Source organism: Momordica charantia (assembly GCF_013281855.1).
Source record: "Momordica charantia cultivar OHB3-1 chromosome 5 unlocalized genomic scaffold, Mcharantia_2.0 BLBB01000005.1, whole genome shotgun sequence".
Lineage (NCBI taxonomy): Eukaryota > Viridiplantae > Streptophyta > Magnoliopsida > Cucurbitales > Cucurbitaceae > Momordica > Momordica charantia.
Genome location: NW_028275163.1, coordinates 4,807,095 through 4,824,562, shown reverse-complemented (window position 1 = coordinate 4,824,562; position 17,468 = coordinate 4,807,095). Strand labels below are relative to the sequence as shown.

Genomic DNA, 17,468 nt, shown 5'->3' with positions numbered 1-17,468 from the left:
GTATTAAATTTATGTAGCAAATACAATTTCTGATGTTTATTCTAATTCTATAATTTTTACACTTAAGTAGAGTCTTCAAATTTTAACTTTAATTTATGTAGCAAGTACGATCTCTGAAGTTTATTCTAATTCTATAATTCTTACGTTCAAGTAGAGTTTTCAAATTTTAACTTCTATAATTCTTACACTCAAGTAGAGTCTTCAAATTTTAACTTCGTCTCTTTGAATCAGCATTATGGCTTATGAACTTTTGCTTATAGTCTTGAAATGAACAATAATTTTGAACCTAACCTTTGAAATTGAGTCATGTTTGGGTCGAAGGCACAATTAGTGGATTCAAACTTTTATTCGAATCATCCTCTATAATGACTCGTAGACTAAAATTATCATTCGAACAGTTTGATAAAGCAAACTTGTGTGATCAAACGGCCATAAAGAATTTCATAGGCATCTCATCTCTACAGTCTCATATAACTCTACCAAATGTAAGCTAAAGATCAATCTACTATCTCTTCCACTCGATACCGTTGGATTACTAACGTCAACCTTCATTATTTCTTGATTGTTTAGATTTTATTTTTCTCGAGCCAAAATATAAGTCTCATTTGATAACAATTTCGTTTTTAATTTTAAAAATCATGTTTCACTATCTATTATAGATTTCAATTCAAAATACTAAAATTCTAATAATTTTCTAAGAGTTAAATATTGTTGGGTAAAGTAGTTATGCCATAAAGTACGCATAAACCGACCCAAATACTCGTTGTATTAAAAAAAAAAATTTTGAAAGTTCATTATAATTCATCATATTAAAGGAAATTCCTATATCTCCTTAAATCCTCTCTCTTAACCCCTTTGTGAAGGGTTAAGGTGAAAACAAACTTTACTATGTAAAAATTGGAAACTATTACTGCAATAATCATCATCAAAGTTTAATGTAAAAATAAATTACTTTATAAATATGGGACCCAAACTACGATATGATGATTTGAAAAGAAGAAATAGAAACCAGGATACAGTTTTACAAAGCTAAAAGAATTATCAATAGATTCAATACTATATAGTATATATCTTCGATTACAATCTTTGTCCTGAACAGGCTACAGTACTAGTAAATTTTCCCAACCTAAGTTTTAAAAATGTGACATTTAACTCTTGGAATTTAAAAGAATGATTCATAATGGTCTCTGAAAGTACTGTTTCTGTCAGTGCCACTAATGAAGAAATGGCTGAATAAAGTAAATGATGATATATTGGCTTTAAATAATATACAAGTTTTATATATTTACTTATGTGGCCTTTTTTTCCTTCCTTGTTCTGTCCCCCTAAAAACTCTCCCTATCTCAGAAAAGCCAACCGCACAATCTTCAACTAATCTGATCCTACGACATTTTGTATATACAAGTTTTAAGGTAAGTGACTACCATGACATTTGAACTCGTCCTCCCTAAGTCCTGTTATTTTTTACTTGTCCCCCTACGCAACTACTAGACAACCCAAACCTAGATGGTTTACTCACTTTTTCATTAGTGTCACTCGAAAAAAAGAAACTAATACCAGAGACCAATTTGAACCATTGATCAAACTCCAGATGTTGAACTGTCTAATTTTGAAACTTAAAAGACCAAAGCAAAGCATTTTCATTTCACACACTTTTAGACCACATATGCATTTTGCTTTCCAAAGATGTATTATTGACAGGCTCGCGCTCAACTTTAGGGGCAACTCTCGAAAGAAGAAAAAACTACTGTGGGGGCACCATAGTAATACTAAATACAAGATACATACCACTTCTCAAACTAGCTGCACAACGGCAGCCACCCTCAAGGCTCCGTGTTGAAGAAAATCCGCAAGCTCATCGAATAGGAGGGCCGTTCGCCAACCCCATCCCTTGGGAACTTTCGGTAGAAGAGTACCTGTCTGTTTGAAGCTTCCAAATACCATCACCTCCCTCTTTGATGGACATATTAACTGAATAATTGAGGCAAACAATGAGAATGTGTAAAACCAGATATTCCAGCATAAAGTTGGGCAAAATTAGAACTGTCAGATAGAACTAGAACTACATCTTTTAGTAGGTCTTTTATCGCCTGTAGTACCTGATATCGTGCGGTAACTTTTTCGCGAGAATCCACAAACATATGTACCTGAAAAGTGGAAATTTCAGATAATTTCATCTATGAAACAAGATCAACTCCCCAATGGTAATTCAGAAATCAAACCATCGTCTAACTATATAGTATATGTTATAGATGTTTAAACAATTGAAGATCTTTAAAACTCAAGTTGCACCATTTCCAGCTTAGATAACTGACATTGAGGCTGACCTTTCTGAGAGAATCAGATATTTCTGCCTTCCGCCTGTGAAGAAATAATCCTGAAATAATACAGGAAGAAGTTAAGCCAATGGGAGCATTAAATACATTTGCAGGTGGATGATGGCAGATCATCTTATAGCAAATAGTTACCTAGAGTTCGTCGTCCTTGTGGGTCTTCATCGTTAAAAGCCTGAGCACTGACCTATAAAGAAAATAAATAAAATCTATAAAATGTTAAGAAAGAAATGTAATCCAGAATCAAATATTTCAGTTATACTAAGTAGTGTAACTGCTTGTATTGACACCTTCCATAGAGAACCAGCATAGAAAAACTCAGGTGAGTGCTTGACTTGACCATCATTAAGCCTATGCACGTCCTCAAATTGCACGCTGGAAAACCGAAGATTAATTATAAATTTCAACTATCAACCAAAAATAGGATGCAGTAGAGAGAAACTAATTATATACTTGTGAGCAAAAGAAACAGAGTTTCAAAATATGATAAGAAATTCACCACGATGTTTGCCTCCACTTCTGAGTGGGTCACAATGTTAATATCCAGAGGAATTTCATAAAAAAAACTTGCTATGCCTATGAGAGGAGGAAACCAGGGATAATAAAACAGCAACCTCAGAGCCTAAGAAAATGCATGGGCTTTCCTCTCCAAGAATCTATAGAACGAGGTGAACATTTAATGCTCAAGAAATTCTTTACAAGCATATAATAATCAATTAGTCATAAATCTAAAACAATCTTAAGGAATAGATTAAGGCATCTGAAGGAATTGGGAAAACTTAAACACAGAACCAGGGGCAACGAATGGCGCCCAAGTACGTAACCACTAACGCAAACACAAGTTAAGGCCAGGATGGAAAACCACTAAGACGAAAAGCTAATTTCTTGAGCAACAAGTTCAGTAAGTTGCAATGCTGATAATTTTGAGTATCAGACTGAAACGAAATCCTTTATTTTATAGAGCAAGAAAGGCTGATAACCTACCCAAAGCGAAAAGGGGGGAAGTGACTTAAAGGTGTTTTCATATCCAATGCAATTGAACTGTTTTCATTCTCCCACTCAATTCCAAGGGCATGATCTGATGCTTGAAGCATCTGAACAGGAATACCAGTGGCACTTGGACCTGCCATGGAGGTTCCAGACATTCTGCTCTGCAGTTCCATCTCATATCCTCTCTCTGTTGGTTCTCCCTGCCCATTCATACTGCCGCTGCCTCCTTGGCTCAAACCAACCAATGCCGTCAACCCATCTCCAGACAAGTCTCCACTGTGATCAGCTCTAGCTTCTGAATCATCATTAGCAAGGGATTGATGACAATTTCTGTTGCCCATGCCAATAGACACACGGGAGTAGACAAAACGTGTTGGAGGCCAGGCACTCGCCGGCACAAAAGTGGCTCCACGTCCAATTCCAGCAAGCCCTTCAATTGGTCCTCTAACATGCACTCGGACAGGTCTGAAAGGGCCATTTCCTTCACCTTGAGAAGATTCTGCAACATATATGTTTCCCACATTGCCAGGAGAACTGTTCTGATCATGCTCATTGATATAATATCCTGAGGCATTGACTCCCCGTGCAAATGCAAATGGCTGCCGGCATGCACATGCTAAACTTGTAAGGCAGCAATTTTTGCATGTGTCAGCAACAATCTCTTGTACCCTTTGCCTTAAAAGCATCTGCAAAATAATTATATAATGAAAAGAAGCTAAACTCATATCCTGACAGAATCACAGACAACATGCTTCAAAAATCTTCTAATTAAACTAAGATGTTTAAAGATATAACCGAACTTGTTGAGCTGAGCTGAAAGATCAATTCAAGCAAGGATACTCAGTTCCTCACCGGGCACACATTTCGAGACTCACTACATATGAAGTTTCAGTTAACTAACTAAAGGACTTGGAAGATATAAATGGCAGGACTTCAAAATCTGGAAAATTTTAAACCTAATCACTTGCTGTCACCACAACTTTTTGCAACGGGGAAGTGATTCAGGAGGTTAAAACTCCACTTCTCCTCGAAGAAATTTTTGCAGAATAATATACATAAAAGAAAAGGTATGTCATCATCAAACCTGCAGCCAAAGACCATCATTTATAGCCTTGCAAGGGAAACCCAACTCCTCGAGTTGTTTTCTCATATTAAGAAGTGCTTCAAAATTCATGTTGCAGTACAAAAGTGAACCCCCTTCAAATAAACTATCAAAAACATCATAATCCTCTCCTCTTGCACCCAAGTTGCCTTTAGCATAACTTTTAAGTTGCCTTCTACCTACAACCCTGCCACCCCATGAAACAGCCGGCATGCCACATCTTCCCCAATCATTTGTAGGGAGTCCATTGGTAGAAGAGTTCACAGAAGAACAATGTCTTGTTTGGTCCCTGGCAAGCCAAGTATTGTTATCCAATTGATAGCAGCCTTCTTCTGATGGCCCTTCCATAGCAACGCCACTTGCACCAAGTCCACTAACTCCAACCGTAATTGGTAAGTTGATATAGGAACATGAGCTTAGAATTCTATTCGTATCAGAGAATGAATTATTTAAAGATGACGACCCTTCCACATTGCACAAACATGGTGGTTCTAAATTTGACTCAGAGTATGTAGCTTGTTGCATCTTCTGTTTAGAATTGGAGGCTCTTGTTTGGAAGTCAACCACACAATCTGAAAGCTCCACTAGAAGATTATGAGCAGTTTCATGGACGTCTAGCCCATCCTTCAAACTTAAATGTCCAAGCTCAGATTCCAATCTTTCATTAGAGGTATCTTTCGAACAATTTTCTTGTGTCTTAGAATTCTCAGGTTCAGTCTCAGAGCTGGAACAAACTGGCTCAGAAGCTTCCTCCTTGCAATGGGCGCCTTTAGTGAGGAATGTATACAATGCAAGTTCAAACCTTTTCATATGACCCAAAAAGAATCAGAAAAGAAAATATGGAGTTAGGTAGGAGCTCAGTATTGAAGTCTAAGCTATTAAATCCCTCACCGTTTCTCTTCGCTAGGCACCCATAATTCATCAGAGGTCAGCAAGGCATACAAGGTCTGAGATGAAAGCTTTGGAAGCACCTATTCACAATAAACATAACAAAAAATGTAAATGATGTGTCTCGTTCTAATACCAACACCTAAGATATTTAAACAATCCAAATGACGGTATTACTTATTGCTGTGCAATAGAGAGACAATGGTTCAATGAATCTAAAAAACCACAATATTATAAATGCAACTCTTTTCCAAAAGAATATGTGCCAGCTTTGTACTACCTACATTCAAAAGTTATAAAACACAGCAAAATCTACTAGAGCTATAAACAATGCACCTACTATAATCATCATACATTTCTTGTGAATATAAAAGAGAAACTATATCAAATTACCAGTAAGAGGACTTGACACATAGGACACCTTTTTTTATGAGAACGATAAAAAGTGTCACGAATTCAATGCATTCAATGTCGACATGATATGCTTCAACTACGAACCTTGCACTTGGTTAAGCCTAATGTCAAAGGATAGAGACATAAAATTATGATAGTATAACTCAAAATACCTCTTTCAATTCCACGGCACCACTTTGACAAAGGTAACCCCAGCAAGCATTTCTTACACGTTCGCCATGTATTCCATAATCTTGGCTCTCCGCAAATACCTAACCAAAGTAAAATACGTGTACAAAACATGTGAAATTTGGAGTAACAAAAGGAATCAGACAAAGCACCTTTACATGCTTAGTACCTGGTAAGCCAAGAAATTTGTAGTCCACAGTTCAGCTATAATAAAATCAGTGCATATCGAACACAAATCCTGAACAGAAAAAAAAAAAAAAAATATATATATATATATATATATATATATAAAATAAAATCCACATTGTCATTACAGAAAGAAAAATACGACAAAATGATGTAGGTGACAATGACATTATGATACCTGAAGGTCAAGAAAAGAAGCAGCAGCGAGGACACGAAACGCATTATTATCATTCAACTTAGGGTGATGTCCATACAGATACGCCAAAGCCATTGCAATTGCTTCCCCATTGACATTTTTATCATCAACATGCAAAGTTAGAACAGGAGCACTGGCTTCTTTCCACGGCCCATGGAGCATATTCCTGCAAATCATATTGTAGGCTACTGATGTTGCAGAAGCAAACTAATGTATGATCAACATAGATTGGAAAGCTGTACTTATGAATCTCTTTTGGAAAGGAGATTTCACATCCCTTTGTCCTTAGGATGTCCTCTCACAGTTCAATATATTCTTTTGTTTTTTACCAAATATATATATGTTGCAGAAGCGAACCCATAACATCATATTAACTGAGTAATCAAGTAATCATTAATTGTAATCATGGACCCCTCTAATCAGCTTAGCATTAGAAAGGAGTTGAGATATAACAAAAAAAAAAAACGAGCTAACCAGTAAATAATCAGAAAATTAAGCAATGACACCAAATTAAGGAAAGTAATATAATAAACGAATGAAGAAAAGCCAACTTTCACATCAGGTAAAATCCCATTTCTCACAGCAAACTCCGCCACGATCAAATTAATCAAAACATTAACTTCATCACAAAACCAACCGAATCAATGGAATAGGTCAATCCCAAAAGTATTACAGAAGCACCATCTTCCGAAAGTCACAACCAAGTGCGAACGAAATAAAAAAATTAGCGAAAACTCACAAACAAACAACTTCATATTTTCTCAATTCAAAACAACCCAGACCTGAAGTAAGAGCTGCGCGAGAGAATTAGGCGATGGAGGTGGTACGTGGAACCCATGGCGTGGACGACGATGTCAGAGAATGCGCCGGAATTGAACCCCTCAATCTGGATGTGGTCGCAGAGGGAGGTGAGGTTGCAGTCCAAGGCGCGAAGCTCGGTGGTGCTCCGGTCATTGTCGGCATGCTGGGACGGCGGAATGGTCATCTTCATCGCCGAAGTGTAAGAATGTGAAACAGAATACTGGGTTTCCATACGCATGAATCTCCGAGAAGAAGAAGAAGTTTAGGGAATGTTGCTGATCATAGACATGATTCACAGCAAAGGACGAATGTAAGGGGGCCGAATCCTGATACGCTTGCCCCAGATTTGTATTTCTTTTTTGCAAAAATGAAAATAACCCTTTCAAATTATAATAAAGTAATAATAATAATACATTTATTAGCTATTTATGACTATTTGACCGCCGTGCGAGAGAAACGGGACATTTGAAAAATGCTTTCAAAAATAAAATAAAATAAAATAAAAGTTAAGAATATACCAAACTCATCTTTTGTGTTCTACCATATATATATTATATACCAAATTTACAATTTTTATAATATAAGATTGCAAACTACTCATTTCAAATTTAAGGAGTACGAATTTGCACTATCACCCACTCGTTTAAATTAGAAAAACATAATAACATTCTCTCCAAATTTGTTATACTAAATATATATATATATATATATATATATATATAACAGAAGTCATTTTATAAAATAAAATAAAAGAAAAAACTAATAATTGAGATTATTGGTACGTCAACATTTTGCATATATCTTTTATTTGGATGCTTCCTATATTTATGTTTTTTTTAAGTAAAAAATTTGACTTTTAGCTAGCTTCACTATATTGCACTTCGAATGCAATTTATGATATTTTTCTAAAATTTTAAAGATAATGTTATATATATAAATATATATCTTCTTTTCATTTTTTTTCCTCTTTTCTATTTATAAATATTCAAGTTATCGTTCAAAATGTACCATTTCAACATTTAAGTAATCATATCAACACCAAGAATTCAACTACAACCATAATCAAATTTTAGAGATGTAATTGAATAATTTTTAAGATTTAGATGGTAATTAAACCTGGTTACTAATTTTCAAGCATCTAATTTCATTTAGCATAGTTGTTTTTTCTAAATGACTAAAAACTCAAAATTTGTCTCACACTCTATATCAATTTATATAAGGAGAAGACTTATGTATATTTTTTAGTTCAACAATATATGAAGGTGAAAATTCAAAATCTCGAATGTTAAACTAATTGAACTATTAGATTACCAAATTTTTAAGTTTACTCGAACTCACCAACTTTTAATTTAAAATATATATTTCAAGTACGGGAATAGTTTAAAAGTTGCTTACCTGAACAAACCACTCATTTAATCAGGCAAACAAATTCGTTTTGCTCCTTTAAAGATGAAAAATATCTACAAGTAATTAAAAACTTGGAAATCTCAAGATTCGGATTAGGGCCCTTTCTCCTTCTCATCCCCAAATTATCCATGAATAAATAAATAAAACCTCACTTTTCTCAACTTCAATAAACCGAGAAGTTAAAACGGTGCGTTTAGGAAGTGACCTGCCCGCCGCGACATGGAAGGAGATTTCCGCTCTCCCTCCACAACTTCGTTTCTCTTCCATGGTTGAGCCTCTCGTATTGGAGCTGATTTGGTTACTGTAAATCAATCCGTCAATGCCACACTCTCTTCTACCGCTTCTCTGACTATTCAAACTTGAGCGCTGTATTTGCCGCTTGTTCAGTATCCCATTCGGCGTCTGAAGTTTCGGAACATGTCAAAAACAACTCTATTAGGCTCTTAATGTTACCCCATCGATGTTTTTTCTAATGGGTATGTCGAATTTTGTACCTTCTTTCCATATTCCGTTCTGGGTTCACGTGTTATGGAAGTATATTGTATGAATAAAGGACTGGAATCGAGTGCTTAATGAGGTTCTAAATTATTTTAATGAAATCGTCTTTTCTGTGCCCTGTAATATTTAATTTTATTTTATTGTCATCAATACCTGAGTCATTCTATATTCCTATGTTCGATGCGATCACAATTTGGAGTTGCTTCGGATTAAATGGTCATCGTATACTTGTTTCATCCGTGTTTGTAATATTCATCCATTATCTTGTAAGGGGTTTCTTACCCTGTTGTGTAATCTCAGGTGGATAGCTGACATAGAGACAGCTCTTGACATGCATACATGAAGATGCTTCTAAGGAACAGAGGTAAATTAGTATCTTTAGATTTTGTTTGAATACAATTTCAAAGAACTAATTGAGAACTTTCGCAGTAAAAAACTATTTGAGAACCATACTCTGTTCCCGCACCCAATCATGTACTTACAAGTTACATCTAGCAGTATCGGATAGGTTTTGGCCAAAGAGGTTTTTGTTCACTGCTTCTGAAAGTTCGGGAATCATGTTGACCTCTGTCTTAGAAGTGCTTTTATAACTAGAGCAGGGATAACCATTAACCGGTGTCTTATTACTTGTGACTTGTGAGATAACCATTTCAGTAGTTGACTGTTGATTGACTGATCGGAAACTTGTGCTCCTTGCCTACAAGATTTGTTTTGTCAAACCTTTGGGCTCACGTGATGAGTTGTAAAGCTTTAACGATATTTCCTTTGGTCGTTGCGAGTTCAAAAGGAAGCTTTAGGTTCTCTGGATTTAGGTTCTTGATGCCAAATGAGTGAACGTCGGCTGTTGATCGATAACTTATGCTCTTTGGCTGAAAGAATCATGAGACAGATCTCCTTATGGTGGTTGCTGGTTGAAAGGAAAGCATTTGCCTTTTTGGATTGCCAGGTTCATGGCCATGTTTGGAATATTTGGTTAGAATGAAATAGGTTCATTTTTGAAAGACAATATTGTGATGTTTTCTGCAGTTGGAATAAAATATTGTTCTTTACCTTCCTCAAAGAATGAGTAACACAGTGACCATACTGATCAAGAACTTGGGAAAGAATATAACGCATTGTAGTGGTCAAAGAGCAGCATTAAACCATCATTTTGTTTAACTTCCATGGATTAGCCTATAGTCAAAGGGAGAAACTGTAAGTCTCAAGGTCATAGGTTCGTGTATTAGTGATTACCTACATGAGATTCTAATTCTTTTTCGAAGAAGAAACACTTGCTTGTTTTTATCCCTAGCAATTGGAGAACCATCATGAGATGGCTCAAGAGGTCAATGATGGCCAATGTAAATAGCAAATAACTTAGATGGAATGAGTTCGAATCATAGTGGCCTACCTAGGATTTAATATCCTACAAGTTTATGCAAAAAAAAATTTTTGTCTAAAAAATTTAGGTTTGATCTTGGTAACTTAGTAATTAATTACTATTAATATTAGCTTTTTTTCTTTTCGGATGGGAGGAAAAGAAAAGAAGGGGGAGGATAGAACCACAATACTATCACAGTCAACTATACTTAATCATTTATCCTATTAAATGAAAAACATTAACTCTATTAAATGAAAAACATTAACTCATTATCCTGATCCTGGGCGGATAGTGGGAATCGAACCCGCGTCTTCTCCTTGGCAAGGAGAAATTTTACCATTCAACTATATCCATCCTCGGGCATCAAGGATTCATCTCAAACAAATGGAAATGGAAGCCCTGTTTTGGATAGCGGTAATATGGTGTCTCCGGCAAAGAATGAGTACAAGAGACAGCTAGTAGATGGCGTGTGCCAAATTTTGGAGACTGGTCCTTGGGGATCTTCTCTTGAGAATGCTCTAGCAAAGCTTGACATAAAACCAAATCCAGAATTGGTAATTGGAGTCTTAAGGAGGCTGAAGGACGTAAATGTTGCAGTAAATTACTTTCGATGGACGGAGAGAGTAACAGATCAAGCACATTGCCCCGAAGCATATAATTCACTTCTTATGGTTATGGCTAGAAGTAGAAAGTTTAATTGCTTGGAACAAATAGTGGAAGAAATGAGTGTTGCAGGTTTTGGCCCATCAAATAACACTTGTATTGAGATAGTCCTAACCCTTGTCAAGTCACAGAAGCTCAGAGAAGCTTTTACATTTATACAAACTATGAGAAAGTTCAAATTCCGGGATGCTATGAAAGATGCCGGGTTGTTCCCTAATGTTATGACAGTAAACATAATGGTTGACAGGCTGTGTAAAGCTCAAAGACTCGATGATGCTTATAAAATTTTTGAGGATTGGATCATAAAACTTGAACACCTGATGCCGTAACATATTGTTCTCTTATAGATGGGTTGGGGAAGCGTGGTAGAGTAGATGAAGCCTACCAGCTTTATGAAAAGATGTTGGATTCTGACCAGATCCCAAATGCTGTTTTGTATACATCTCTCATAAGGAACTTCTTCAAGTGTGGAAGGAAGGAGGATGGCCACAAGATATATAACGAAATGATACATCTCCGTTGTTCGCCCGATCTTATGCTTCTTAATACCTATATGGATTGTGTTTTTAAAGCCGGAGAAACTGAGAAGGGCAGGGCTTTGTTTCAGGAGATCAAGGCCCAAGGATTTATTCCTGATGCGAGGAGCTATTTGATCCTAATTCATGGCCTGGTGAAAGCGGGTTTTGCGCATGAATCTTATGAGTTGTTCTACACAATGAAGGAGCAAGGTTGTGTCCTGGATACTCGTGCATATAACACTGTTATCGATGGATTCTGCAAGTCTGGCAAGGTAAATAAAGCTTACCAACTGCTAGAGGAGATGAAGACAAAGTGTCATGAACCCACTGTTGTTACTTACGGTTCTGTTATTGATGGGCTAGCAAAGATCGACGGACTTGATGAAGCATATATGCTCTTTGAAGAAGCAAAGTCGAAAGGAGTAGAATTAAATGTTGTTATATATAGCAGTCTTATTGATGGATTCAGGAAGGTCAGTAGAATCAATGAGGCGTATCTGATCATGGAAGAGTTGATGCAGAAAGGTTTGAACAACTCATAAGATTATATATACATGGAATTGCTTGCTTGATGCGTTGGGGTGAAAGCTGAGGAAATTAGTGAAGCCCTCCGTTTGCTTTCAGTCGATGAAGGACTTGAAATATACTCCAAATTATATAACTTATAGCATTCTAATTCACGGTCTTTGTAAGATTAGGAAGTTCAACAAGGCATTCGTGTTCTGGCAAGAGATGCAGAAGCATGGCTTAAAGCCAAACGTATTCACCTACACCACCATGATCTCAGGACTTGCGAAGGCTGGAAACATCATGGAGACGAACACGAGAAGTTTAAGGCAAAGGCTGGGGTGCCTGATTCTGCTACTTACAATGCCATAATAGAAGGGTTGAGTAATGCAAACAGGGCAATGGATGCTTATAGACTTTTCGAGGAAACTCGATCAAAAGGTTGTAGTATCCACACAAAAACTTGTGTTGTCCTATTAGATTCGCTGCACAAGGCTGAATGCCTCGAGCAAGCTGGGATCGTCAGTTCTGTATTAAGAGAAACTGCAAAGGCTCAGCATGCTGCAAGATCCTGGTTATAGTACATATTTATGAGCAACTAGGGGGAGTTTTTTCTAATCTAAAGCAGTGATGCGCCCATGATTTTACCTCATGCTACTGATGAGACTGACATATGAGATGGATCGCGTCGAGTAATGTTGTTGAAGTTTTATACAGAGTGAAGTCATGCAGATACAGGTAACATAACTTCCTTACTGAGGAGAACGAAAACCGCCAACTCTTCGAAGCTGAAAATCTATAACAATTTCAGCCCTTACCTTTTGCAGGTTGTTTCCGAAATTGCTTCGAATTTGTCCAGTCATGCATACTTGTGACCCTTTTTAAGCCTGTCCAAATTGCCCAAGACAGACAGATTTCTATACGAAACCAAGGTGGAGCAGCAGCAAGATCGATACTTCGTTTTGATTATGCGATGCATGTTCTTACGTAATCCCTTGGTTTATGTCAAGTTGCAAGTCTTCGTTCATGGCTTTCATGGTGTGCCATGATGACATATCTCTCAGTCGTGTGTGGTTTCACTTCAGCCTCGAAAACGATTGGTCGGGTCTCGCCATCCAACCAATGGTGAAACTATCTCCAGACTCATGATCTCGACTTAAAGCTATCCTGTGTCAAACTGAGTTGAATGGTAACTTGGCTATAATTTCCTTGATAATTCATCCTTATTATTATTTACTTTTTCAGAAACAGTTAATGGTGGCTGTGATTTTTTCCCCTTCTAGGATGTATTCTAATAATCATTACCATCTTATTAACACTATCATCTTGCTTCTGTAATTCAGACTCATTTTCACTTGTTACATAAACCATTGAATGAGATGTTCAAATTTTGCTAATATCCTTGTCTCATTTTATAATGTTTTGATTTTTTTTATCAATGGATGGATATGAAAACTTAGAGTCCGTTTTGTGATGTTTACGTTTCTTGTTTTTCGTTTTCAATTTTTGAAAAATATAAGTATTTGGTAATTGTTTTTTGTTTCTCATTTTTAAAACATAGATAAATGCATTATTTTTTTAAATATGTAATAAAATAAAAAAATTAAATATAACATAAAAACTTTTAATATTTAATTTGAAGAATTAAATTTCACATAAAGCATTTACTGTTTTTAATCTGAAAAAAATTATCAAACATATTTTCAAGAAAGGACAAGAAACTTCTATACAATAACGTTATCAACCAATCCTTCAATTCACCCTTGTTCTGATTATATATATAAAATAAATTGCATGTACTAGTGAAGGAAAGTTTTATAATTTGAGCCTCAATAAAATTTTATTTAGTCTATCAAGTTTTAACCAGTTCAAATTCAATCATTGTGTGTCAAAATCAAGATCCACCCATTGATTGATTTAGAGAAATGAGAGAAATGAAAGCGAGACCTAACATATTTCTTTTAAAAACTAACACAACTAATCAAAATTGAATGGATATAATAAAATCAAATTGAAACAACCAATAATTTTATGAATTTGTAAGTAATTAATCTAACTGAAAAATATTTGTTATTAAATTAACCAATTAAGAATTATTAAATTAACCAATCAGTTTTTTTTTTTGTTCCAATTGTCTTTTTTTTGTCAATTCTTTTGGTTTTTTTTTGTTTTACATTTTTTTAATAGTTGCCATTTGCCTCAAATTCAATTTTGTTGTTGATTGTTCATTATTCACCTTACATTACCAACCTTGAGCATGAACTAAAATAAATTCAAATTGAAACAACCAATAATTGTATGATTTTATAAGTAATTAATCTAACCGAACATATTTGTTATTAAATTAACTTTTTTTTTAGCATTATTAAATTAACCAATCAGTTATTTTTGTTCCTTTGGTATTTTTTTCCCCAATTAAATAAAAGCAATTATTTTGGTTTTTTTGTTTTATTTATTTTTCTTAATAGTTGCCACTTGCCTCAAATTCAATTTTGCTGATTGTTCATTCTTCACCTTACATTACCAACCTGAACACGAACTGGAATACAGCTATTGAATTGAAAGCCTAAAAAAAAGTAATAATAATAATAATCGTTTTCGATTTTTATTTTTTTTTCCTTAAATGAGCCAAAATGACGTGGCGTGGACTGTTAAAGCTAAAACGACGGCGTCACGCCTGGAAGCGGACGTGCAGGTTTTTAAATACCTAATCAAAATTCAAGCGAGCCGTTATAGAAAGAACATATTCAACGTCTCTTTCCATCGGTCGCATTCAAAATTCAAATTTCTGAAACCTTAAAGGCCAGCGATTAGCGAGCGTACAAAATTCCATTTTTGTAAACCCTTAAGATCAGCGTCTCTCCTTCAATTTCAAGCCGACCCTCTTCGTTTCCCTTCTCTGCAAGTCTTCTCGCTCTCGCCATGGCTATGGCTTTAAGACCCATAGATAATGCTCTACCGATTACGCCAGAAAGGCCGAAGAAGCAAGCGAAAGTTGTCGTTCCAGTCCAGAAGCGGAATGATTCCGGCGTAAACGATGAGAACAAGGCTCCGGTTCCTCCTTCTGCCGACGCCGCCGTTGATTACGTTTCTTCTGAGGATCTGAAGCCCTTGACAAACCCTGATTCTAATGTACTGCTCGATTCCCCTTCTATTCGCTGTTTCTTTCTTGCTTCAGATCTGATTTTCCTTTTTTCTTTCTTTGTTTTGTTAGAATTTTGTTGAAGGATTAGATTCGAAGGATTGGGTTAAGGTCTGCGAGGCACTCAATAATGCTAGGCGTCTCGCGCTATTTCACTCCGATCTTCTGATCCCCTCGTTGTAAGTGGAATATTTTCTGTTTTTCTCCGCCGGAGGTTGGGGTTTGTGGAATTCCGTCGATGAATTTTGTCATGTTTCATTTCAGAGAGAAAGTTATGGCGGTGCTGGTGAAGTCGATGAAAAACCCTAGAAGTGCCCTAATCAAGACCTCGATCATGGCCTCATCCGACATCTTCAAAGCATTTGGCGATCAATTACTCGACACATCCACAAGCGATGCGTATGATCAATTGGTGAGAGCATACAATTGAATTCCTTCAGTTATTTTCTTTTGCAATCATTATTATTGGTAGGAAGTTCCATGAAATCGGTTCCAAAACAATCAATTAAGCACTGGGGAAAACAATAGAAAATTAGGGCAATTGTTAGTCAAGTTTTTTTATTGTAAGAATCGCTGATAGAGACTGTTTTATATGTGATTCTGGATCCTCAGCTGCTCCAAATATTACTCAAAGCTTCTCAAGACAAAAAGTTTGTGTGTGAAGAAGCAGACAAGGCATTGAACACCCTGGTTCGGTCCATGACTCCTCTGTCTCTGCTGCACAAGCTTCGGCCATATGTTTCCCATTCCAACCTTAGAGTCAGAGCCAAAGCCGCCATTCCAATCTCCAATTGTGTCTCCAAGATGGTACAAATTCATAACAAATCATATTTTCCCCTCTCAAGAATTCTCAATTTTGTTCAAAAACTGGACTGGACTGATATATTTTAACATGGGTTGCTGCCAAATTCTTCAGGGTCTGGCAGAAATGAACCAATATGGGATTGTTCCATTGCTCCAGATGGCTGCAGATTTGTTAAACGATAGGCTACCGGAGGCAAGGGAAGCCGCTCGGAGCATTGTGATGGGAATGTTCAAGGCATTCACAGAGAATGAGGAGGAGAAACAGGAGGCATGGCAAAGCTTTTGCCAAGCTAATCTGTCGCCGATTCATGCTCAGTCTCTGCTCAAAGTTACCACCTCCTCTCAGTAGTGGTGTTGATGAGTATGAATTTAGAGGTAATAGTGCTGCTGCTGGACTTGGCATAGCTGTAGGATTCAGGTGTTTTAGTTTTGGAAATTTGTGTGTTCTGTAAAAGCTTCTACTTTTACATGAGGAGTTGTTCTGTAGGCAGCTTTTCTGGTAATCTCTTTTCTGTTCACCTTTTTTTGGTGTGGAAGATTGATAGAAGGCAATAAAAAATTTTGTTGCTCATTACCTGATAGAGCGTGATTGAATGAGAAATTTGATGATTGAATTGGCTGTCAAAGAAATTTTCTTCAAGAACTTAAAGAATCATCTCCGACACCTACATACATTACCTACCACTGTAATAACCATCGAGAACATACTTGAACCCAACATGTGAATTGCCAACTTGAGCTTGGTAAATGACCATTGACACGATTTACAAGCTATCCTAGTCTCCAAATGCACATCTCCAACCTTTTACTTTTTTTTTTCTTTTCACGACAGTCGGATTCAAATTTACGATTTACTCGGTTAAGTCATATGAAATAGATATATTTTTTGTTTTTTTTAATACCCGTGACATATCTATGATTTTTTTTTATACCGTAATTGTCCGAACCAGCTTAAAAATAAATCTGTTATTGAAATTTGTGAGTAACCAACTTGCTATTTTCTCAAATTAAAATATGGTACTTTTAACTTAACTAGTAATTTAATCGCATTGTATATGAACATTAATTTTAGTTATAAAAAGTTATGGATCTATCAAATACTATCATCATTCTTATTCATAACAAAATAAATTATATATTAATAGTAAGTGATTTTTCTATGTATTTTGATAATTATTTATTATTTTTTAAATTTAGTAACACTTATTAAAATAAATAGCTCACTATTTTGATTGAATAAATTAATTTATATATATTTACAACAACCTCATGGTTGGATAAACGTGCATTAAGTGTTGATCAACTATGCTTTGATTAGCCTAAAAAATGTTGTTATTGTGTGTCTAACAATAAAATTTACTTTCAAACAAAGTTTTAATTACGAGGATACATGTTACTTTTAACTTTTTTATTTTAAATAAAATAACTTTAGATAATGGTATATTTGTTTTAGTAAAATTATTTTCTTACATTGCATTCGTAAAAAATATC

At 35.7% G+C, this 17,468-nt stretch overlaps 2 protein-coding genes and 1 pseudogene across 3 annotated transcripts; 2 read left to right on the top strand and 1 right to left on the bottom strand.

Annotated features, from left to right (window-relative positions):
* Positions 1-1,014: 1,014 nt before the first annotated feature.
* Positions 1,015-7,451, bottom strand: LOC111009280 (BTB/POZ domain-containing protein). Its single transcript, XM_022282322.2, has 12 exons — positions 7,060-7,451; positions 6,260-6,443; positions 6,065-6,133; positions 5,880-5,978; positions 5,317-5,396; positions 4,408-5,227; positions 3,318-4,009; positions 2,624-2,708; positions 2,469-2,520; positions 2,328-2,377; positions 2,100-2,147; positions 1,015-1,971 (listed from the first exon to the last, which is right to left on the bottom strand). The coding sequence occupies exons 1-12, from the start codon at positions 7,314-7,316 to the stop codon at positions 1,795-1,797; spliced, it is 2,613 nt and encodes an 870-aa protein (XP_022138014.1). The 5' UTR covers positions 7,317-7,451; the 3' UTR covers positions 1,015-1,794.
* A 1,183-nt stretch (positions 7,452-8,634) lies between these two features.
* On the top strand, positions 8,635-13,428 carry LOC148211182 (uncharacterized; annotated as a pseudogene). Its single transcript, XR_015790730.1, has 2 exons — positions 8,635-8,961; positions 9,284-13,428. The product of XR_015790730.1 is annotated as an uncharacterized LOC148211182 (transcript).
* Positions 13,429-14,811: 1,383 nt separating this feature from the next.
* On the top strand, positions 14,812-16,551 carry LOC111009242 (ARM repeat superfamily protein). Its single transcript, XM_022282264.2, has 5 exons — positions 14,812-15,163; positions 15,246-15,352; positions 15,438-15,585; positions 15,786-15,980; positions 16,090-16,551. Exons 1-5 carry the CDS (start codon positions 14,954-14,956, stop codon positions 16,324-16,326), a joined length of 897 nt encoding a protein of 298 aa, XP_022137956.1. The 5' UTR covers positions 14,812-14,953; the 3' UTR covers positions 16,327-16,551.
* Positions 16,552-17,468: the final 917 nt, after the last annotated feature.